Source organism: Hyposmocoma kahamanoa, unplaced genomic scaffold, assembly GCF_003589595.1.
Source record: "Hyposmocoma kahamanoa isolate Upper Pololo Valley unplaced genomic scaffold, ASM358959v1 65, whole genome shotgun sequence".
NCBI lineage: Eukaryota > Metazoa > Arthropoda > Insecta > Lepidoptera > Cosmopterigidae > Hyposmocoma > Hyposmocoma kahamanoa.
The window spans coordinates 9543390-9569151 of NW_020653853.1; the positions used below are offsets into that span (position 1 = coordinate 9543390).

At 35.4% G+C, this 25762-nt stretch overlaps 1 protein-coding gene across 1 annotated transcript in view; it reads right to left on the reverse strand.

Moving 5' to 3' along the window:
• Nucleotides 1–243: 243 nt before the first annotated feature.
• Nucleotides 244–25762, reverse strand: part of LOC113231519 — a 96971-nt gene continuing 71452 nt past the window's right edge. Inside the window, exon 4 of the mRNA XM_026465843.1 lies at nucleotides 244–389. Coding sequence (XP_026321628.1) covers nucleotides 244–389 — 146 coding nt within the window. The remainder of the gene's footprint in view (nucleotides 390–25762) is intronic.

Genomic DNA, 25762 nt, shown 5'->3' on the forward strand with positions numbered 1-25762 from the left:
TATTTTCTATTCAGTCAAACTGTGATGAGTATGTTTAAGTAATAAGAAGAATTAATTTCTTTTAAATTACGGCGTCTTCAAACTAGACGCCTGAAGCTCTGCTGTGACGCGTCTATGACGCGGAAGATGCACCACTATTAATTTTCATACAATATCTAGTCTGCAAATACGACGCGCCACTGCAGTGCTTCTTTATGTGCCTAATTTGAAGGCGCCCTTAAATGTAATACAACTAAAATCATCTTACCTCAAAAAATAGTCATGGACAAAGTCCTGGTTTTCATCGAGCCAGGCCTCAGTCCGTGCGCACTCCGCGTCGTAGCAGGTTGGCGCGGGCATCACTCCGCCCGCGCCAACCCCGGGCTCCTCTATGCTCCGCAACTGTAGACCTGGAACAATCGAGAACTTTCGTGAATAAGCGGTACGAAAACCTATATACAACCATATCATATTTAAAGAATAGTCACCTCGACAACAATTAATACAATAAGAAATTGTAAATAATGATTCTTCGGTCACTTCCAAACAACTTTTCAGTTAATCTTTCTATATCACATTCCAGAACTTTAGCGTACATTATCATAAAGATTATAGCTAGGGCTATAGTTCCGGGAGTCTCGGTCTCGAAAATTTGGAGTCTCTACAATTTTCCATATTCAAGATAAAATTTTTTTAAATTAAAAAATTTCATAATTTTAGTCAATAAAGAAATTAATTAAAATATCATGCTTTGATTTAGTATGGAAACCTATTTTTGAAACAGACTCCAAAGTCTTGGCTTTCCCGGAATTTTCGAGACCGCACTGAGTCTCAAAATTTTGTTCCTGGGATGTGGAAATACAGCTAGATTGAAAGCCCCCATTATTAGCTGAAAATTGTCTACTACTAAACATTGGGTAGCTTAATATATCCAATGTTTCCATATTGTTTGCTTATCCTAACAAAAATGGCGAAAAGCAGTACACAGATATCGTTGGTAAAAAGAAATAATAGAAAATCTATAGGGTAATACCAACGATATGATTTAAAATGATCGACGCTACGGTGAAAGAAGAACTCCGTACCAAATACCGCAATTGTCTCATCATTATGACATCCTGCTTCCAACATGCCAATACAAGTATCCAGAAAATTATTAAAAATTTTGCATCTTACTAGTTCAAAATTATAAAATAAGCAGCACAATAAAGAAAGTAAAAACTAATCTGTACTGTAAAATCAATACGCATTGCATATTCTAGAAAACAACGTCAAAATGACATAACATTTGGTATCAGATCACAGACCAAATAAATTATCAGATGATAGCTCAAAAGAGATTCTTTACAAATTGTACTTCTATACACAAAAAAATCTCCACTGCGGAACTCTACTCAAGGTAATCGGATGGGACTGGCGCAATAACTTACGCAACAATAAAAATTAATATTGATTACAATTCTAACAACGCGGATAAATAGACTCCAAATAAAGAATGAGACGGTCATTAGGTGCAAGAACTTGAAGACGTTGCGCAGGAACACGTCGCACCAAAACTTTGTCCATTAAGTTGCCAAATAAATAACGATTCACGTTCACTAACAACGTATCCAGATGGCCTAATGGAAATGCCTGTACTTAATTTGGCGGGATGTGGCCTTAATTTGATGGACTGAGGTCAACATCAAGGTTGAAAGGAAGGAGCAATTCAGAATTTCAAGTTTAAATGCGTCCTTAGAAAAATATGCTACGTGCGAATTTGTATTGAACTCAAAATTCAACATTTTAAATTCTGAGAACTTTTAAGGATAGTTTAACAACCTCGATGGTTCAGTGGCGCTTTATGAGGAAATTCCATGTTTAATTGCTGGTAGAACCATATGAGGTTGATGAAATAACTTTTGTAAATTAGATTAGGTCAGGGTCTTCTGGACCGACACCCTTATTATTTTCTTTAATTATACTCTCCCAGAAAAGGTAACGACTTAATACAAAATAACGTTATAAATAGATGCAAACCAAAAGAAACAAAATAACAAGTTCAAATGTAAATTTAAAACAGTTCCAGAAAACATTCGTAGCAAAATTGTTTCATTTTCATAACGCAATAAACGCGATTGCAAAAACAACACTAACTAAACTAAAACTAGTTGTTATCAAAATTTGCCACACAACTTTCATCAACAGCGCAAACATCTTAATTGCCATCACATTGCCGACTATCCTATTGCGATCTTAATTAAACCCACTATACAAATTGTTTTCGACTAACTGGAAGTGACGAATGCATTCTTTCTATGTGGACACGTGCAATAATTTAAACGAGTTCAAAGAATACAAAAGAACAATATGAATATCACGTGTCGACGGAGCATCTATATGGTTTATATTATAGAACATCAACATATAATTAAAATGTAAATGTTTCATTTAAAATTTTTGGAAGTAAACATTTAAAATGTTGTAAATATACGATAAAACAGATAAACTGAAATTTCCCATACGTAATTGGACATGTGTTTAAAAGCAAAACGTCAGATACATTTCGTACTGCCACAAATAACGACGATGGATCTGTTTTCCAGATCATTAAAGATAAAGCGTATACAGTATACCAATTCTTAAATCATTGTAAGTATTTTCCAAGACATATGTACATCAACAGGAAAAGCAAGGTTACCCTGATTAACTGCAATTGCTACAGATGAATGGTTTGAAATTCCCCAGAGTTGAATCAGTATATATTGTATAAGTGTTTCTTAGCATCAATCCGTTTTTTTTTTCTTCGAGTACTTTACTTTCCATGAAGTCAATTTCCTGATATTCGAAAATGTTGATTTCGACAGAAAACGTTAACTTATTATTCGTAATCTGTTTTTTTTTTTTTTTGATGATACAAAGTGACGGGATGAGCAAGTCGTGTGCTTAGTGGCTGTCCATAACAGTTGCCGTGCCACTCAGGGCTTTGAATCACAAAAATCTGAAGAGCACTGCCACTGTGACCAACATACAGGGGTCCATAGGTCAAACCGCCGACCCGGCGACACAGTCTTGTTGGTGTCGGCGGCCTTATTACTAATCTAATCCTATGACATGATTCTAGAAACAAGGCCGCCGACACCATCCCGCCCGGATCGGTGAGTAAATCCCATGTAAATCCCTCAAGTTAGCAAGTCCCATGTGCCTGTTTCATCAGCACCTATCCTTAACAACCGGTACGCAGTAATGCTGACATTACTGCTTGATGACAGGAAACGGTAAGATAACTAAGTACTTCCATGTACTAACTCTTCCACAAGGAGTATACAAAATCATGATTAATAACAGTAACTAATAATGATTTTGTGAATTTTCCCAGAATTGTTTTTGTCTTGCTTTCTTTTTCCGTGAATCTTATCGTCATTGGCGTTGTCTGACACATCTTTCACATTTAGTTTGAAATTAGCTTTTCAACTGAGCTACGAATACACATATCAAAAGCCACATATAGTTACGGATTAGAGAGAATCCTTCAGTCAATTTTGACCGTTAGAGGTAACACAACTCGTGTGCCTTTTGTGTTATGCAAATGCCAACATTGTAACGGCGTTATGTAAACAACCTGAAATGCCGTGTTACAGCTATTCAGAACATGCACATTAGGAAGAATAAAGAACTTTATTTTAACACTATGAATTTGAATTTCACATTGTATTTGTACCTGTACGTGTGCCGATTTACCGCTACTGCGCTCGTGGAAAAAGGTACTTGCATAGCAATTGTATTGTTTTGTAAGCAGACCAGCGAGACAATAGTTTTATTTTGCATATTCAGCAATTTTTTCAATTTCACTTTGATTACGATAAGCAACAACAACTTCCTTCTCATTGTTATACAAAGGACCACGTTTTTAAATTAACCAATTAATTAAACTATGTAAAAGAGTTGCCTTGGTAAAAAGAGGTTGTCACAAGATACTAATTGAATTGCTCCAAAATTACGTGCCCCAAATTTGCGACAACTTATATTCACGGCAATTTTTTTTTATGTAATACCAAGTGACGGGACGAACAAGTCGTGCGCCTGGTGGTAAGCGACACGCCTGTCCATAACAGATGCAGTGCCACTTAGAACGTTTAATTGCAAAAATCTTAAGGGCACTCCCACTGTGCCCGTCACCCTAAGATATAAGTTGACAAATCCCATGTGCCTATAATTTCATCAGCACCCTTACCAGTCTTGCCGTCAAACGGGAACGTAATTTCGTATAAGTTCACAAATAATATCTTAAAAATGTTGCAAAACTGTTGGCTTGTTTACCGTACTCTACTACCATTCTTGTCATAACTAATTAATATTTGTATTTTGATAAATTTCGAGATATTGGTACCTAAAGTTTCTGCTTTATTCTTCGAAAAATGTCAATCACGCTGATGCTCATGCTTAACAATAAAACTGAAACTAAATAGGATATGAAAAAGTCTCTCATAAGGGGTTGTGGATCTGGTTTTGCTGATTCCAGATATGTTAATAACTCAATTTTGCTAAAAATGTCGAAATGACCTGAAGGGCAGTATAGTTGGGAATATTTTAATCAGAAATATTTTCATTTGCCTATGTAAAAATCATTCACTTCAGTTCAGTCTTGCGGTCACAGTTCACTTGTTTCTATTTAAATACGTGTAGCGCACTATAAGTTCCCGGAATGAATAAGAAAAAACAACTATAAATGGTCAGAAATGAATTTATTGTTTCTCAAAATGTTCTCCGTTAGCGTTAATGCACTTTTTCATACGAATGAACCAATTTTGAACACATTTATGCCACTTCTCCGTGACAATCTCTGAAACATACTTTTCATACTCTTCGACAGCCTTTTCAGGTGATGAAAATCGTTGGCCGCGTAACTGGTTCTTAATTTTTGGAAATAAATAAAAGTCACAAGGTGCCAGGTCGGGACTGTACGCGGGATGACTCATAAGGTCAAAGTTGCTCACCTTAAAAAATTCATTTGTCAGTCTGCCCGTGTGAGAAATAGCATTATCGTGGTGCAAGACGATACGGCGTTTACGGTTATTTTTACGGAATTTGTCAATAACTTCCCGCAAACAAATAGTCGTGTACCAGCCACTGTTCACAGTGCAACGATTCTCTAAAGCAACAGTAGCCTAGTAGTAGCGTGTCCAGTTTTATTAAAAAAAGAAGCAATCATCCGCTTAGAGGCACTTTGCACGCGCGCCACTTTGGTTGGTTTCGGCTCATCTCGAAAGACCCATACGCTTGTTTGTTGCTTTGTTTTGGGATCGTAACGTAAAGTCCATGTTTCGTCACTTGTTACCATGTCCCACACCAAATTTGACGCCCCTTCGTTGAATCTGGTAAGCATGACATTGCACCATGTGACGCGATCCGTTTTTTGAGCCTCAGTCAAATTGTGTGGGATCCACCGAGAGCACAGCTTGTTCACACCCAAATGTTTGTGTAGTATTGATTGCACTTGACTCATGCATATGCCTAAATATGCCCGAATCTCATGGTCACATGCCTGTCTGTTTTCATCATACGGCGCACAGCATCGATGTTTTTGTTATTCACAGCAGTGGACGGGCGACCATCACGAAATTCGTCACTGAGATTCACACGACCACGTTTGAATTCTACAAACCAGCTATAAATAGTCGTCTTGCGTGGTGCTTCATTGCCAAAAGCAGTTCGAAGCCGAGCGAATCTCCGCTGAGCTGTTAAATTACACTTAAAGTCGTAGACAATCATACTACGAAAATTTTCACAACCAATTTCTAAAATGACACCACAATGTAAAAACAAGTGACAGTCTGATGAAACAAACTGTATTTTACAGCCAAATAGTTCCATTTTCAAATGTTCTAATTACTTTGTAAATATTGTTAATGTAAGTGGCAAGTTCCGGAAACTTACACTTATATGAATACTTATTCATATATTTTGAATACTTATTCATATATTTATATATTTAAGCAACAATAGAGCTCGTTGTGAAAGAGTTTGTCCAAGGAAGTACTGCCACCTTACCTATTTCTGCCGCCAAGCCGTAATGTTAGCATTACTGCGTTCCGGTTTTGAAGGGTAAGGGTGCTGGTGAAATAATTTTAGACGCATGGGACTTCTCATGTATCGGAATGACGGGCGCAGTGGCAACGATCCTAAGATCTTTGCGGTTTAAACCTCAGAGTGGCACAGTAACCGTTATGGGTTGTGACGCTCACCAACTGGCGCACGACTTGTTCGTCCCGTCGCTTGATATAATAAAAGAATACATTGTATCTCATAAAGTATTTTTTTTCGCAATAAAGCCACTAATCATCTTGGTTACTAATATGGCCGAAACCCTCTTTTTAGAATCGTGCCCAGTATTGTGCCGTATATTGGGTTAATCATGACGACAATGAAATATCTATTTCCAAAGAGCGACTCCTTGACTTTGTTATTACTTGGTAACTTTCGAGATATTGGCATCTAACGTTGTTTTTTTAACCAACTTCAAAAAACGAGGAGGTTCTCAATTCGCCTGTATTTTTTTAGTACGTATTCTTTTTCGTTGGAAAGAGTGTACCTCAGTAGTCCCATTTAAATTTGAAGACAATATTCCACCTCTAAGGGTGGCAAACTAAGGGATAAATCCCGTTACGCGCACTTTTCGGTCACCGATTTCAATAAAACTTGGCAAAAAGATGTAATTCCACGCACTTTTGAGGACGGTTTTTTAGTACTCTATACTGATAATATTTTATTCTGCCTACATGAACGTGGCAATACTGTAAAGTGCAGATTAGTATAATTTGTGGAGATTAAACAACGGTAGTAACAAAATAAGGTCCTCTCTATCTGAAACTGTACTAAATGCCTTTGTTTCTGACTGAGGTTATATTTGAAAAATGTTAACTGCGTTGATTTTGCTTAACAATAAAACTGAAACTAAACAAGATATAAAAAATGTGATCATAGCGTAGAGATAAAATGTCGGACAGAACAAGCACGTAACTCATTTGTAAAGTTGTGCCATCTACTCTATAATCGAACATTGAAGATCTCTATCAGGGTAGGTTTGGCACGTTTCACGTGTTTTCTGTATGGCGTAGAGTCTTGGACCTTAACTCAAAATATGAGTAATTCTTTCTTACAATAGACACTAAACGTAATAGTTACTGGTACGACATAAATTCCATGTATGAGTTGAGATGACGCGAGCAACTGACCGCCCACTTTTCTGACGTACGCTTTTAATTTATTTCAGCGTGTTCGTATAATCTCATTTATATTACTAGGAAAAAGGTCAAGGGCGTAAGCAGATGAAATTAAAAATTCAAAATCAGAATCTCTTTATATTACTTATACGAGTACAAATTATACTTGAAATTGTTAAAATGAGTATACGAGTACACATCGTTGAAGCATATCCTTATCATTACCAACGTAATCGACATTTTTAACAAAATTGAGTTATTAACGTGTCTGAAATCAGCTAAACGAGATATACAATCCCCTATTACCGGTTTTTTTCTTCTTCTTGAGGTGCCATCTCTTACCGGAGATCGGCGATCATTAGGGCTATCTGTATCTTAGACACAGCCGCACGGAACAAGGATCTTGTGCTCAGGTCGAACCATGTCCGGAGATTCTTAATCCACGAAGTACGCCTTCTTCCAGGTGGTCGTTTTCCCTGGATATTTCCTTGCATAATTAATCGAAGCAGGTCGTATTTACCATTGCGCATTATATGACCCAAGAACGTAAGCATTTTTCGACACTATTCAAAACCTGAAATTTCTTATTCACCATCTGCATTACCTTTCATGGGATACTCTATCCGTTCACGATGTTTTCAAAAATCTTCCGTACACCCACATTTCGAATGCTTGTTTATTTTGAGTTAAGGTCCTGGACTCTATGCAGAACAGAAGAATCAAAAACACGTAGCAACGTGCCAAATACACCCTGGTAGAGATCTTCAAGGATCGATTGTAAAATAGATGTCTCAACTTCAGAAATGCGTTAAACGCTTGTTCTAACCGACACTTTATCTCCACGCTATGATCGCATTGGTCGTTTACGATGCTATCAAGGTATTTGTAAAAATGGACTCTTTGGACTACTCGATTTCTTAGATCCCGATCTGTTGTTGTAAGATGCCGTAATCTGCAGACTGTCATGATCTTCGTTTTTAATGCTATCAACACGCTGAAGAAAACTTTGCAAATTATTATAATTTTACGCCAGTAATAACGTCAGCATATCGTTCAGCACCAATTTAGAAAAGTTAATTTCCTCATCCAGCGACCGCAGTATAAACTGTTAGGCCACCGAAGTCATCATATTATATCTAGTATAGACCAGACTTAAAGAACTAAATATCTCCGAAGTAATTTAACAGCGAAGTTAGTGCAGTTAGTTTCAATTCTCTTTGAATGTTATGGAGAATAAAATTATAACATCTCTTCTTAATATAGCCGGAGGCGACACGTGAATACTGCAGTTTAGTCAGAACCAAGTTTAATCAAGTCCGGTTCGTTTTCAACGTACTTTGCCGTAGCGCCATTTATCTATTTCTTCACTCAGCCAAATAAATGTAAGGGTAGTAAAACATCGATATATCCAATAAACTTAAAAAGTATAGAACAGTTATTCACAAAGAAACGAGTCTTAGTAGAAAGAACAAGACGATGTTCCAAAAGAACATTTATCAACGGGTTTAACAAAGCTGAAACAATCAAGCAAGAGAAATGGAAGCCTTTAAATTTGAATTTCTTTAAGCAATCAATGAATTTGAATATCTCAACAGCGACTTTGCAGAAGTCTCAAAATTTTAATGACAAGATTGTCATTAAAATTTTGAGGCCATGCTCTGTATATGTCCTTAAAAGAATGTCAGCTAATAAATTAGGACCTTATACGTACAGTCATTTAGTTTATTCTCGCATAACTAGGTGTATGTTACTTAAAAGAGTATTAAGGTTAATGGACTTTTATGCGATTAGGTGATAATAACACAATATTTTCGACATTTAAAGCAATCTCATTTAAACACGCTTGATTTCTACTACATGTTTCCAACTACGAGACAAAAATAACCTACAAAAATGCATGTCCAGAGAAAAGACAAATTATTTAATAAATTTATAATGATGAAACAAGGAACTCATTCATTATGAATACTTAAATTCATAATAAATAAAATATTCATAGAAAACAAAGTCAAATAATCTTTATTTGATAGGTATGCAAATGACGCTTGAAACCGTCGTATTGATTCTGCTCATTCGTAAGGCAGATTCCTGATGATGAAGAAACTTTTGAGGGTTGCTCTTTATAAACAAACATTGGTACATATTTATTATTTAGGTACAATATATATTTCAAATCTCACAGATCGAGGCAACTTGCAAGAGCTAAACGGGTCATTGAATTTTTATCATCCAAGAACTGTGCATAAAAGTTTTTGTTTCACTATAATTTTAAACCTCGTTCATGGCAAATTTTGAAGAATAACCGGAAACTTATTATAGAAGTTTAAACGAATTTGTGACTTCGTGAAGACGACTGTCAAGAACAGCCACTTTATTTTTGTTCCTCGTATTAATGTTGCGTCTGTCACTATTTCTCATAAAAATACTACTATTTCTCTCCACACAAATTACACTTTCATAAATATACTGTGACGCTAGTGTAAATTGGTAATTTCTTTTAACTTATCTCTGTTATGAAATCAAATTCACTAACGAACAATAATTTTATTTGAATTAAATGTATTCTGTGCAAGTTTACGACAAGATAGTCCAGAGTTCAGAGTGTTATATTCAGCGCGATGTTGACTATGAATTTGACCTAGTAAAATGTCAGTGATTCTATCCTTTTGCTGTTTTGACCCCGAATATCCGGGATCAATATTTTTCGATACCAGGATTTCGCGATCTGAAAATCTCTCTTCAGAAAGATTCATTTTTGAAGAGAGATTTTCTTTTTTGTTTCTAGTTAAATGTGAGTGATTCAATCTTTTGTCTTTCGATCTCGAATGTCCAGGATCAAAATTTTTCGACATCAGGATTTCGCGATCAGAAAATCATTCCGTGTCCTGAAATTATATTACCTAGTCTCTCGTCGTCAACGTTCGGTTACTTGAGACGGAAAGTGATCAACATTGTACGCATACAAAATACTACGTAAATCTCTTTTAAAATAGTTAGTAGATTCAAGCGTTAATTTGCGCAAAAAGTTTGTTTGTTTTTGCGAAAAAGGATTACGTCGGGGTGTTCTAGAACAGATGGAAATCATTAGATACAACGTTAGGGGATGTGTAATAATAATTACGGGGAGAAGGCGAAGGCAGTTCGCTTCACGCCTGATCCCCTAGCGAGGCTAGCTCTAGACAGGGACTCCGGGGCCTGCATTGCACGGCCTCACTCGTCTGAGGGGCGGGTTTGAGGACAATTGACCTGCCCCTCTGTTGGTGCGGGAGCCCTGGCGCAAGCTAGGAGGGCTGGGCGGCGTCGTGGTGAATGTGCACCGACCCCACGGCGCCGACTCAACCGCTGGGAGGTAAACCCGGGGGGGTTTAATTGGGGTAGGCCCTCCAGTCTGGAGGGAGAGTCCCCACATAACCTCTGAGTCTCCCTGGGCTCAAGGGTATCTATAAAGATTTCCCCCCCGTAAAAAAAAGGATGTGTAATAATTGAACTGTAACATATATTTCTACATAAGTTTTGTTTATAGTGACCCTCCCTATCAATCTCCGTTACCTATACTCTCAATAAACCTTACCTATTTCTGCAACTGTTATGGACGGGCGTGTCGCTTACCACGACTTATATCTTGAAAAAAAAAAAAACTTTAAGGTTTTTTATTTTTATTCTTCTCTTTATCGTTTTTACTCTCCATTAAAAACTGAAATTAACCTGTGTCTGTCTTGAAACTAGATAACGAAAATCCCTATTCCAAGAATTCATCACCCTTCTTCTTAGTTAATAATTTACTTAAAGGGCAAAAATAAATTATTTTACTATGCCAAAAGCAAGTTATTCAAGCATTTACTTACGTAAAATAAGTAAGCAACATAGAAACATAAACCCTGATATCGATTTACTACATAAGAGTATCGGTCTGATAACTATATGGCCTCGTAAAAACCTTGTTTTTATTCCCTATAAAATGCTGTTCCATATCAAAAAGGAATTAAAATGTGTCATAAATTTGCTTCCTGCGTTCAAAATTGCAATAGTATAGCGCTAGTAGTATCTACATAGTCAACAAACCATCTAAGCGCTACTGTTTTCCAGAGGAGAGGGTTCCAGAGTTTACTACTGTGGCAAAATGCAGAGACACCTCGTATTTTGTTTACCTTCGATTTGTAGGTTTACTTTGTTAGAAGCATGTTTTGTTTTTACGTAAAATCATAATGTAATAAGACTAGTGTAACTCCAAACAGAGCAGAGTGTGCAAACATACATACCGTATGTGTGCACGCCCGCTGAGCGCCGTGTACGGACGCACACATTCGCATAATCTCGCGGCGCACACGAGTTGCACAGCGATGGTTGCATGCGCCATCATTATAGAATCGACGCGTTCGTTCTGTGTTTACAATATTTTTATGTGTCAAATGTATATTTTCTTATTTATGAATGTATCGTTATGTATGTATACACCAACTCCTACTTCATTTTTACTTCATTACCATACTCACATAATTGACATACTCATCTGCGATGCTGGCATAAGCATATCAGTATGTAAGTACTGCATTTGACAGAGGTTATTTCAATATAGCACGACAGGGTACTTTCAGGTTAATTTTCGCTACCTAATTCCGGTGGCAATATTCAATATTTAAATATTCTAGAATATTACCATGAAGTCTTAATTAATGTTCGAGTGTAAGATCCTGAAATATTATTTAATACTTGACGATAATATACTCCAATACTTAAATAATAAAAATTGCCGCCGAAATTTGATGGAGAAACCAGTTTTCTGAAAATTACCGGAGAATACCTTGTTTAAAATACCTTGATCTTTTCAAATTATGTTAGAATAATAATGTGACAACCCTACGATCCGCGTAACCAGGCATTAACGCACCGAACGGGCTGGAGTTGCACTACATGTCTTATTACACTGTATTAAAATTGACTAACGCTTGGCAGCAATCTCACCTGATATTAAGCGACGATGTGGCCAACGAGATTAAATTTAATTAAATTTCATCATGATGTTTATTACCCTTAAGTTCCATAATTCGTAAAGACACAATAAGGCAGGCTCCTCGCTGACGACACTATACATTCCTATGTTTGCTCCTGCCAGGTATTCTCTAAAGTTCTAGGCGAATGCTGGAAATTTCTACGTTTTACATCTTTATTTTCTATTTAAGGCTTTATTTATTTTATAGATTTTATAAAATATTGAAACAGACATCTCACCTAAAGAACTTGGTTACCGCCGCATTATATTTATGATTAGTATAACCTCCAAACCTAGAACATAGCAGTGCTGCGTTGTTCTAATAATAGGTAGGGTAATGATATGTGCCTTGTAGTACGCGTACTCCCATTGAATTTTACCAACAGTAGATTTCTGTGTAACTAAGTTATTGAAATATTAAATTTTTTTGTAAAAATTCACCTTGTATTGTTGTTAACACTCTGATAGTACGTCAGCGGTAATTTAGAGGAACACCGAGCGCAATTTGTTCCACAAGTTTAAATTGCTTTGTGGTCAGTGCCGGGGAGCCAGCAGGACCGGAACCTCGCAAAACCAATGTAACATGAACCCTTACCTTTATTTATAGACCTAAATTTTCAAATTTGTAGCTCAAAACTGAAGCACAAAATGAAAATGTAATCGTAGATTGCACGGCATTGCGTCTGGGAGTTCAACCACTCAGGGTCTGTCAGGCGTATGGCTTTATTTTGTAAGGTGTACTACTGGAAAATATGCTCACACAAATATTAGGTGAAATACTGACTAAGTTATAATTCTGCGCCATTACTTTTTTATTGGTACGAGTATGTACTTGTGATTAGGTATCTTAAATTTCGGGTTTCGAAAATTAGTATTTAACGACGATATCAAACCGATCTACAGAAATAAACATTTAGGAATACCTGTAATTATGAAAAAGAATATAAAAAATATTGACGTCATAAGTCAGGTTAGTTACAAAAATAAAATTGTGCACAAAAACTGCATACTGTTTTCAGTACAACAGCAGCAGCAGTACAGATTAATTGGCAATTGTTAATATACAAATAAGTAATGCAAATTTTTTCACTTCACACGCAAAATGCCGGCGGAATTTTCCAGAATGCTTAAACAATATAAATGTAGCCTTTAAAACACGCCACGCCGGCAGATATATTTCTATTACACACAGCTCTGGTCACGTACGCATGCGCTTACGCAGTCGCATCATCTAATATTATAAAATCATTCTATATTATAAAATTACTTCCGCAGTGCTCAAATGCAATCAAAAACAATTCAGATGGTGTAAAATCACATAATTTTTGGACCCACTATTGACTAAAATGCTTTAATATAATGTAAAAAAGGATAAATTCGGATAAAGCCATAGTTCAATCAACACTAAGCAGTAAGCAGATTGCCGTCTTTGATGCAAAAAATAGTATATTTGCCAAGTTTTAATGGTCAAAATTTATTTATTTTTATATTATGTAGGCAGCAAACAAGCATATGACCCGCCTGATAGAAAGCGGTTACCGTCGCCTACCATAACACCAGAGGCATCACGAGCGCGTTGCCGACCCTTTAGGATCCTTGTCAAACCCCTTTTGAAGGACTCCATGCTGCATTCCTGCGGGAAAACCCCGACAAGGAGTTCATTCCACAACCTAATTGTACGTGGGAGAAAACTCCTCTGAAACCATATAGTACGAGATCGACTCGGTTCCAGTGTGAGGATGGACTCTCTACCGGTGGCGAGCGGAGCGATGGTAAAAAGTAGTTGTTGGCATCATGTCAAACAGTTCTTCAGAACATTGGTCATTGTACAAGCGATAGAACAGGCATAGGGATGCAAAGTCTCTCCTCCAAGACAGTGGTTTAATATCATCTGCAAGCACAGGATCGTCAACAATTCTAATAGCACGTCTTTGGACCGCGCCACAGGGCCCAAGCTGGCATCCAGGAGGCCCCGCCCAAAGATGGCAGCAGTATTCCATGTGGGGACGGACGTGTGACTTATAAAGTAGCAGTATCTGCTACGAAGTGAAATACCGCATAGCCCTGTTGAGCACTCCAGGCTTTTTGGACGCCAGCTTGACTTTGCCATCTAAGTGACTACGGAACTGAACGTCACAAGAGATGCCGACATCAAGGATCCCGATGCTCTCCGAGATATTTAATGTCTCGTTCTGAAACCGAAGGTCTGCAGCAAATGGAGTCTTTTTAGCGGTGAACGGTCAAACTTGTGTCTTGGTAGGGTTAAATTGGACTAAGTTTAGTCGTCCCCAATCAGATACCCTCTCCAGGGTGTTTTCTGTTTGTGACACAAGTTGTTTACGGCTCTCCTCTGCGAAAGACCAAGGGGAGTTAGCATGGCCAATGTAATAGGTGTCCACCGTGCTGTCATCCGCGTAACAGTGAATGCCGTCAGTAGACAGCATATCATTGATGTGCAGCAAAAACAGCGTTAGGGACAGCACACAAATTTATTTTTATTAGCATGAAAACTTACAACATAGATTCGCGATCAAATGTGAAAAAGAATTCACTTCGTTGTAAAATAAAACAAACAAAGGCATTTAAAAATAAAGACAGAATGAAACGGTTAAACATGTTTGTGACTTCACTACCATAACGTCGTCGTACAATGTACATAATAATAATCGTTTGCTGAAAAGGGACGAGGCATCCGCCACCACGTTAAAGTCATTTAAATATAGTAGTATCTCTAGTGTTAGTTGAGATATCGAATAACGAATTCAGACTCGTGTTAATGTAAGTTGATTGAAGATTTTATTTTTGTGGCAAATATCCTATAATTATTTTGGTATTTTACTCTTAACTTTTATTCCGCAAATTTTCACGTTGATGCAATTTCTGATGCTACTGTTTCTACTAATTTGCAAGATCATTCATACTCTTTAAATGTGGTCTGAGTGAAAATTAAACTTGGGCAGCATCCTCTTGTATTATGTCATACTCCGATTAGGAATTAATTATTTATCGATTTCTTCGGTGTTCGCGATTGCTATACATTGAAAATAAACCATTTTTTTTTTTTCAGATATGATTCGCGTATATTTTTTTTTCAAACGACTACTCATAAATATGTTTTATTTTATTTCTAATTCCTTTTTAACTATTAAATTAAATTTAGTAAAATATACATATTTTTAAAATTAAAAAATATAATATTGCAAAAGGTATGTAGCGTAAATTTAAGTATTTATAAAATTGATAACTTTCGTAACTATAGTTCAGAAGCTGTTCAACGCTGATGGCTTGGTGTCTTTGATCCCAATTGTACAAGAGGTGTTCAAAAAGTATCGAACCTTTGTTGGCAAAATGGCAACAAATAAATTTATTGATTTGGAAATCCGAAATACTAATCTCCTTCAAATTAGTCTCCTTGGTAATGAACACACTTCTCAGCGCTGCTGCCATTATTGGAAATACTTCTGGAACGCATTTTTTGGAAGTGTGAGCAACCGATCTGTCGCATTCCGCATATCTCTTGACTTAAATCGGGCCCCTTTTAACGGCTTTTTAGCCTGGGAAACAGCCAATAGTCGCATGGAGCATGGGTGAGTAGGAAGCCTGACTGACTGAGTGCGTTGTGATGATAGAGCTGCCAAGTTTTTGCTACCTACAGATTCGCTCGTTTGCTCCTGGTAATTCTCATTTGTGATAGTTAAACCATTTTAGTTTGACCTTGTGGAACAGAAAATCGGAAAAAAAAGGTTCGGTACTTTTTGAACACCGATCGTATTCCCAAGACGAAATTGATGTTAGAGATCAGATTAAATTTGCCATCTACTAAAACACGCCTGTTGCTACCATCTCTATTATGGCTTTCCAATTCCATTAGACCGCCACTAATGAGATATTTCCCTTGATAACGCCTTCCAACTATTTAATTGGCTTGCAGCAGCAATTTGTTTCAAACTTGCTTCATTTGTTGCAATCGACTTATCTCTTAGCGATAATCTGCCAATAGTCAACATACTTGTAGCCTGTTTAGTAAAATGAAAATCTTCAAATAGACAACAAATCATATAACACTTAATTGTAGATAATTAGACAGATTTTTTTCACTTCCATGATAACTTATTTACTAAAATCAACTAAAACTAACACTACAGGTACCTATTACATTAAACCAATTTAAAAAAACAAATGATAAAAGGAACTTACAACTTAATATGGAACTAATTAAACTAGACAGTTTTACAAGTCATGGCAGTGAAAAGGCGCGGTTGAAATAAAAATCAAGCCTATTACAAGCATCATCATGATAATCGATGGACATGACATTTGTGAAATGAAACAACTGATGAGAAAGATAAATGAGGATATATAATAAAACATTTCACAGCACGGCCGCGGATAAAATGTTCTACTTTTAAACGTTCTAACTTTCATCTTCCATGTTAAGTTTATTTAACATATGGTTTCCTTTATTACACGCCATGTATATTTGTTATTATTATGAAAAAACACACACAACAGGCGAAAAACAATTCAATCGAGTGAATGTAACAGGAAAAAAACAGAAAGTAACGTCAAGTTTGAAATAAATAAAACAATTTATATGATTACAAAAATGTATAAAGGGCGAGGCTAGACAAAAAAAAAGGTATTTTGTGAATAACAAGAGATATTACATAAAAGAAACGAAATAACTAAAAAATGACTAATGGCCATGTGTTAGACGAAAAAAGGCTAAGTATATGCAGGTTTCTAAAATGGAAGTGCGCAAGATGAAGTTTGAAAACACGAACAATGTAATCACAATTATTATTAACAACAGTAGCAGCCACAGACCACATAAATACTTTCCTCCGTGGTAGCAGCAATGCACGTCGAATTGGTGCTGGTGGTGGTGGTGGTGGTTGGTGGTCGGTGGTTGGTACGATGGTGTAACTTTAATAATTATTTATTTTATGCACCAAGAATATCACTTTGATATTACATGTTTATAGCAGTAGCGTTGATGACAACGTAGAACAATAAACCTTCAGGATGGATTAGTGATGCCTAATTAATGAGGACAGATGGACTTGTCACACGATATATCAACGGGAGCGTGTAATTAAACTACGCCTTATTTTTTAATTTCTACAGGCATTTTCAACTTATTGGCATATATCAACTTTCTAAAGTATCTAAACTCAATAGAAGCCTGTTTTTGAATCCATTTACAGATAATGGAATAAATGGATAGGTTCTTTCGCGAATTGTCATTTTGTATTATACTAAGAAATCTTTAATTTAACTAAAAATTTAATAATAAAACTGTTTTTCGGATATAATTGCGTTTTTGTTTTTTTTTCAATTTGTTTTTCCAAACAAACCGACATTTCAGGCCCTTTACAGGTCTCTTGGTCACAGCTGACTGAGATGGTAAACGCATCAACAAGTTATGTCTAGTATTAATGCACACTATTACCACACTATTTTAACCGACTTCAAAAAAGGATGAGGTTCTAAATTCGAGTGCATTTTATTGTGTATGGTACCTCAGTAGTTCATATTTGAATGGGAAAAATATTCCACCTCTTAGGCCGGTAAATTAGGGGATAAATCCGGTTTATTGGATTTCACTTATTTTTGGTTATACGACATAAATTTTTTTAATGAAAAAGTTATTCACTATACTTACAATCTTTAATTATATTTACATAAAACATACCAATTTCCTCGAAATACATTTTCTCAAACATGCTCGCAAATGCTTGCATTACTCTCAAAAAACGAACACGGAAAGTTTGTCATTTATGGACCATGCTACTTCTTCCCGGCCAAAGCCTGCAAAGTAAGTATGAAAATCCATTACTGTCCTCTTCTCTAAACTTTTAAACCTACCTAATAATAATGAACTATGAAGGCAAAAGAACTTACACAGCTAACTGCCCAGTGTTCATAGCTGCGAGAATTAAAAATACCTACCTATACCACTTACTTTAAAAAAATGGCAGTAACATTTAGACTAAAGTGTTTTGACATTATTTTCTTTTGTCGCCTTTTTTGTATTTTGGTCGGAGTAAATGCTAGTGAGAAGAGCAATAACGAAAATACAGTAATAGATAAATTCAAACACATCATCAGAAATTCAGCAGACTACTATTGACGTGTCTGGAAAAACAATAACATTTTCTTTTAGCAATTATATTGCATAAATTTTAATGTTAGTTAATACTTTTTTTTACTTTTTCTCGTATAAACCGCCCTTATAACTCATACTCGTCCAGCAATCCCTTACTTTCCGGCTTCTGCAATAATGTACTATTTGCAAAACGACTTGAAGATTTACAAAGCAACGTTATACAGACGTATAGGCGGTGTAAACCGCCCAACATAGGAAGTGCATATAACAATCCTAGTATACTGTCCACAATCTTCAGATTATTGATGACGGTTGACAGCCTATAAAACCAGAACTCTACAAACGTTACGTTTCTCTAGCAACAAAACTTTGTCCAACCCTATCTTTGTAGTTTACATTGTCTAAACTATACATGCTCTGGAAGGAAATAAGATCATTTATTTTACGCTCTTTGGACTGCCTTGTTTCTAAAATAAATGTATGTTTCGTGGAGGAACGCCCGTTGCTCTCGTGGATCGGGAATTGTAGTGTTCGCGTCTATGAAGTCAGGGGTTTACTCCCATAATCCGTCCAGAACAATTACTGTCAAATAAGTATGTAATACTCGGCTAAATTAAAAGAAGCATGATGCGAACGGAGTTTCATACTTGACACTGTCTTTTGGTTTAATGTACATTACACATTATTATTTTTATTTTTATTTCCAAAAATCTACGATTTAATTCACTCAATGGCGTTGATGAAAAAGTTTTATAATACTAAAACAAACATTTCCGTTTCGAATCGTTTTCTTTAATCAATTTACCATTGATTAAATTAAAATTCACCTTTGATTAAAATTCTTTGCACGTGATTATAGATAACGGAGAAGAGAACAGTTCGATTAACAAAAGTAATATCACCAAAGAATGAATAATCACGAATGTACAGTAGAGTAATAAATCGTAGATAGCTTTTGTTAAGTGCAACTACACTGAGAATTTCAAAAGGATTATCCAACAAAAGCAGGGGTACAATACAATTGACCATCTGTCTTCAGATGTCAACGTTAATCCAAGGGTCTTTGTTGGGCAGAAATCTTGTGAGGCCGTCTTCCGGCGACTATTCATAATTTTATAAAATACCGATACCCTGTTTTTGCACTTTCATACCACAGATAACGAAGAGTTACAACATAATACGAAAAATAGCAATTTTTTAAGATTTCCAACTGCAGATTAGAGTTTCTAAAGTGTCACTTTTTTATAATACCAAGCGACGGAACGAACAAGTCGTGACACGCGTTTCACCTGCTTGGTGGAACGCGTATTACACTACCCAATTTCTAGGACCCTGCATCAAAGGTACGCGTAGCCTCTAGTTGTAAGCTACTTATTACTCTGCCAACCAGGCCCTAACTTGTTTTGAACGCAAAGTACATCGAGTGCATAATACGTGGTACTATCATGGTGTTTATACATGTCTATCAGGCACAACAAATCTTCTTTTTCTTTACTGCACGACATGGCGATAGCAAGACAAAATGGCTGCGCAAACCATAGGGTCCAAACGATACGTCTGATTATTATATGATCGTTAGAAGCACGTCGACTGATCTTCCGAACTGCACTAAGAGTTATTACACTGCCGTAGTTGCAGGGCGCTGCAGACAGGGCCGACCCTATCACCCTAAAATCGGGATCCTAACTCCTTTTACACCTCCCTAAGTTAGGTTAGGAAGGTGTAACAAGGATCTCTTAAAAGTGGGTGGTGTAACAGACGCTTAAAGCAGTACTTCCGTGGACGAACTCTTTCACAAAGAGCTCACGCTATAACTTGTTTAATTTTACCCCAAGGTAATAGCAGTCGCTTATTTTCTGAAGTTACCCAGTTCACTGGAAACCTTTAAGTTCATAAATACGGTACAAAATACAATCTAAGTCTTATTTATAAAGTACAATTAGAAATAACTAGTAAGAATCATGATATCGCACATTTAACAAATACTTTCACTAAACGAAAATCTCGCTTTTTCAAATTCAAATTTGTTTGTTCAAATTCAAACTTATTTTCAGAAACATAATTTTATTTCCTGAAAATTGACTTTTTGTTTTAGTGACGGCGTTGGTTTTAACATGGTTGAAAAACGTTTATGTTTTAGTGATCGGACGATAACACTAAGAACAGTAGCACGTGTAAGAAAATTTATTGCCAAATTAACCTTGGGTATTGGATTTGAACTCAGATCGACTTGAACAGAAACAATAATAAAATCAACGTTGAGCCAAAGTAGCAGAGCTGATCAAATTTAGTGCATCTGATAAATTCAATTGTGGTGACATTAAACATTCGTAGCATGCAACACTTATCATATAGTACTGTTGTGATTGACATACTTTTTTATTTATTCTTATTTCATGATATCAAGTGACGGGACGAACAAGTCACTGATTTGGTGGTTTGAATTCATTCAATGACATAAAAAACAAATAGAGGTAAGTTTTTCCCAAGCTTCCTAAAAGTTTATAGTGAGAGTTTGATTGCGTACTTTACAATAGAGTCTTTACAAGAGACGGTATTGCCTAAGTGTAAATTATGTATAATCGATAACAAAAAAGCACTAACGAATAATATTACGTTTGTTGTCGAGTGACGTAATAATTTAATGTCTGGCGTTCATTTTAATGTAGCTTGATAGAAATTGTCTTATGAGACAATAGAAAAGATTTAATCTTTTGTTTTAAGTTTTTCTATACACAAAGTGTTAACATGATTCATTGCCACTAAGGAATATTTTTCAACTTGAGTACTTTAAAGGCTTTAAAATCAACAAAAAAATGTTATATGAATAAATATTAGCTTTCACTTATCATATTAACGTTTCTAAGAATAAATCAAAACTGTTTGTGTTGCGAATTGAAAGTGACAAGTTACCACGAAGCCTCATACTATGCGTAATAATCGTATGAAAATCGTGGGACTACAATATGGCAAAGAGAACTAGTGATGTGTGTCTCTCACTTAGATTCGTAACATTGAAATTATTCAAGTATGGTAATCGTTGTGGCATTCGCTTGATCTAGTAGTAATGATGCATTAAATTAAGTGTATTTGTCATAAGAAAACTAATTCATTGGCTTGAATACTGAAACGGTAGTTCAAATAAAATACTCAAATTTTCATGACACTTAAGACTCATATACAATTAAATTGTTATCGGCCGCCTTCGAGATGAACGTCAATGAAATCTCACAAAATGTGGAACTTCAACTTTTAAAAGATTCAAAGTATTCGGTGGGTGACATCACTAATTCAATGGAAGATTCCCTCATGTATAACTAACTATAAAGTATGAATTATTTAATAGAGTCGAGAACGAGGTGATATGCGCGATGTTTAGATGTATACGGCGTAACATAATAATGTTAACAAGCTATTACGTAGTTTACGATATTACAATCAATTTATGTTATGCCGTCAATGAATGCTAATTAAGACTCATTTTCGAATTATTGGAATACAATAATGTTCTACACAACCTTCACAGTACTTAAAATAACTACGCCGGTAACATAATAGTATAACAGTACATCTTATTACGATATGACAATATTATTAAAAATCGTGTTGAAGAAAAAATCGAAGTTAAGCGAAAATTTGGAGTTGTAAAGGAAGTCTGGAAAGAGAACAGAACGGCGTTTATTAAACCGACCACAGATTATTAGCTCCAAATATAGAGAGATATAATAGATATACTCCTATTGTAATATATATAACTAGAGAATTAACTTCGAGTTTCCCACATGTGTATGGATATTTAGAAGTATTTAATAATAAAATAATTATTCTTTTACCATTTTGATTCCTTCTGAAGTAGCAGAAGAAATGAAGTCACGAAACATGTCCTTAACATAACATACATACATTTATCTTTACCATAACAAGCAATTGAAGTAGAAACAAATATAAATAATAGCTCAATTTATAATAACATTGATAAACATCGATCATTAATTGAAGTGGACTCTTTTACGTGGACTTTTTTAAGTGGACATTTTTAGGAATATGTCGACAAGGAAGAACGACAATACGGTAGAACAAATTACTGTGTATTTTATTATGAACGCCAAGAAAAAACACCATCGATTGATGAAATAACACTTTGTATTTGGTTGTTACGATAATGTCATACACGTTAAATTGAACGTATCATGACTTATGATACGTACTTGAAGTTATTGAATATTTCACATTATATACAGGGTGTCCGGTAATGAATGTATCATACTAGAATGGCTTATAGCACAGCTCAAGACTGTTCCAAAAAAAATGCAAAAAAAATCTATCCCATGTAGAGTACCTAAGGAATGTTTTTTTTTTTCTTAAAAGTTAATTATTTTTATCTTATTTTAGGTTTTTGTGCACTATGACTACAAATGATTGAATTTATTTGGTTTTTTGGTGTCATAATATTCTACGGTAACTGTGTCCTTAGATAAGCAGTAAATGGTATGACTAAGTAATGTACATTTAAAAAAAAAAGTTTAACTTCATTTTTCAGAGAAATAATTTATTTTTTACGAAGTTTACCCGCCTTCTGTATAAAAAAAGAGTATGATAACCTGAGTGGCCAATTACTTTAAAATAATGTAGGTTTAATGAGGATTTCAAAATGTTATCATTTCTCATTGTATCTAATGTAAATATGAAACAATACGTGACTCATAAAAAAAATATAAATTTTGCCAATAGGTACACATAGTTTGTTTTTTAATACGTGCGTTTAGCGAATATAACGACACAGAAAAACGAAGCACTTTTTTTTCATTTGAATTCAGCAAGCCCAAGCTAATTGTGTATGGGGTTTCAAAGCATCATAGCCAATAAAGATTGTATTAGAAAGTATATAGAAAGCATTTTTGTTGGCCGCTGGCTTAAAAAACTGCTAACGTAGTTATTCAAAATATGAATATATTATTTATTCTATCCATTATCGAAGAATACGTACTTTTCTTGTGGTGGAGACATGATCCGTGGAGGCGACACATGCTCGCCGTTTGCCCCATGCGGGCGCTACCTCGCTCTAGCCGCCATCCGCGCGCCACCAGGCGACGCCACCAGGTATCTACATCTCGACACTGTCTATCGACACCGCATTTGCACTTCACTAGTACAACACCAGTTCAACGTGGTTGCATCTTTCTGACACTTTTAATTTAGCCCTGGTTTACTGATATTTTAACTAAATTTCAATTGACCCATTTATTAGTCATAAAGTTTGAAAGACACTTTCTACCTACAGAAATGTTTAAACTTTCTACGCTTTCTAGGGAAATATCTAGTCTAAAGATCTAGTAGGCATGTTTTTATTTAAAACAGGATACTTACATTAGGCCTAATATTTATGACGTATATAGTTGATTATCCAATTACACTTAGTTGGTTAACACATTTACGAACGTAATACTGTATATTTGCGGAAAATTTATACGTCACACTTAAAGCTTTTTCACAGCAATTGATGAAAACCGACGATTCCAACACTTCCAACGTAATCAATACGATACAAATGACGAAGACAAATGACGTGTTGTGGTTGGTCAGATTTAATCATCTTATACAATAGTTCATGAGAAAAATTCATTGAAATTATGTAAACATGTATTTTTTACCTGTGGAGTGTTAATTTTCTTGTCAAACGTTTCCATTGGTAGGTGTTCAATATATCAAACAACATCGTGCTACAGAAGTAAGCGGTTATAAAAACCTAAAGACAATACAAGTCGATGCGGCGAATATGCTGAAAAATTAACTGGGACGTTAAAAACAGAAAAAGAAAGTTTATTTACCCTTGGTCTTTTCTATTTCAAAGGTATTATAAGAAAAATAGTGCTTCAAGAATAATTCAATTTTAGCTAACTTTGTATGTCTGAGTTTACCCTAACATTCAGGTTGTTCATTTGCATACAGTGAGTGATCCATTTGCTTCATAGGGTTTTGATCACAGAACAATAATAAGTAGAAGTGATTAGTTAGCGTCTAACGCGTGCCAACTAAGACCTATCTGAGCTCAGTCCGCCATTTTCGCTTTGTATGGTATAATTGTGTCGTTCTTTCGTACAAATTCTCTAAAATGCCTTAATGTGCTGTTTTGGAGTGCAAAGATGATAGCGGCACCAAAAATATTATTCGTGGTGGTATTTCATATCATCATATATGAATATAGGTGTAATATTAAAACCTCGTAACTTATAATAATAGGTATTGATGGTATTAAAATTTTAACGATATACCAACACATTAAAGTTTAAATTATATTAACAATCCAGAATTTGTAATTTCTTCTTAAATTTGTAACTACGATCGATCAATACCAAGATTTTGTAGTGTTTCAAATTAAAAATGTGTGAGTTTTGGCGACATCGGTTCTGATAGTAATCGAGTCTGGAGGCACTTTTGATGTTTATTTTCCTCCGTGGTTTTGATGGATCTCGTTAAAACTTATGGAAACACATGTGACGTAAAACTCCAAAGACGAATTTGGCGACAAAGTTTAGAATCATTATGGCATAAATTTTGGAATTAAAGTCTTGTAGAGAGAACCAATTATATATATAGAAAGAAGGACGGTGCTCTCTTTGCACACGAGAGAAAGGACTAAAGCATTTAAGAACAACTCCAAGATCCTTTTCCGAGGCAATTTTTCATTTACTAATTGTTCACACAAAATTTAAATCTTTAAAATTGAATATTATGGAGAACGTAATAATTTTCTTAGTTTATAAGGATACAATTCAGTCACAAAGAAAAGCAGAACATTAAATAGCATATAGCGTGAGATTTAAAGAAAAAAAAACTATCATCGTCATTCCTCACCTCTAATAACTTTAAAACGAGCTTTAAACATCATAGTGCGTATTAAAGCGAAATATGTATTCATCGTACCAAACAACGGTCGCAGAATTTACTTACTAACTTATGCTTCCTGAGTATAACAAAGACATCAGATAAGCAATTGTATCGCAATGTGATGTGTGGTGCACATCAAAATCATTGCACGATATTTGAACATATGCCTTTTAAAAATAAAGTATACTTATTTATCGCAAAATGAGCTTATCGTCTCCTAACGTTTTTATTACGAAACACGGGTGAGAAAATTACGAAATAATTGAAAGAAATTGAATTTTCCGTAGATGATAGTAGTAAAAAATGAAAAATTTGCTTCAATTTGTGTTTTTTTTATCGAGCGAAATTTAGTCAGTCGCGTTTCGGATTCCTTAGATCGCTGGTACCCGGTATATCCAGTGTTCACTATCAGTAAAGAGTACTTTCATTATCAATAAAAAAAATAACAGTATTAGGAAATGAAACTATTTTTCCGGATTTAAATCGCGTATATTTGTTTTTTCAAACAAACCGACGTTTCGGGCCCTTTACAGGTCCCATGGTCACGGTTGACTGAGGTGGTACAGTCTTCAACCAGTTATGTCTAATATTAAT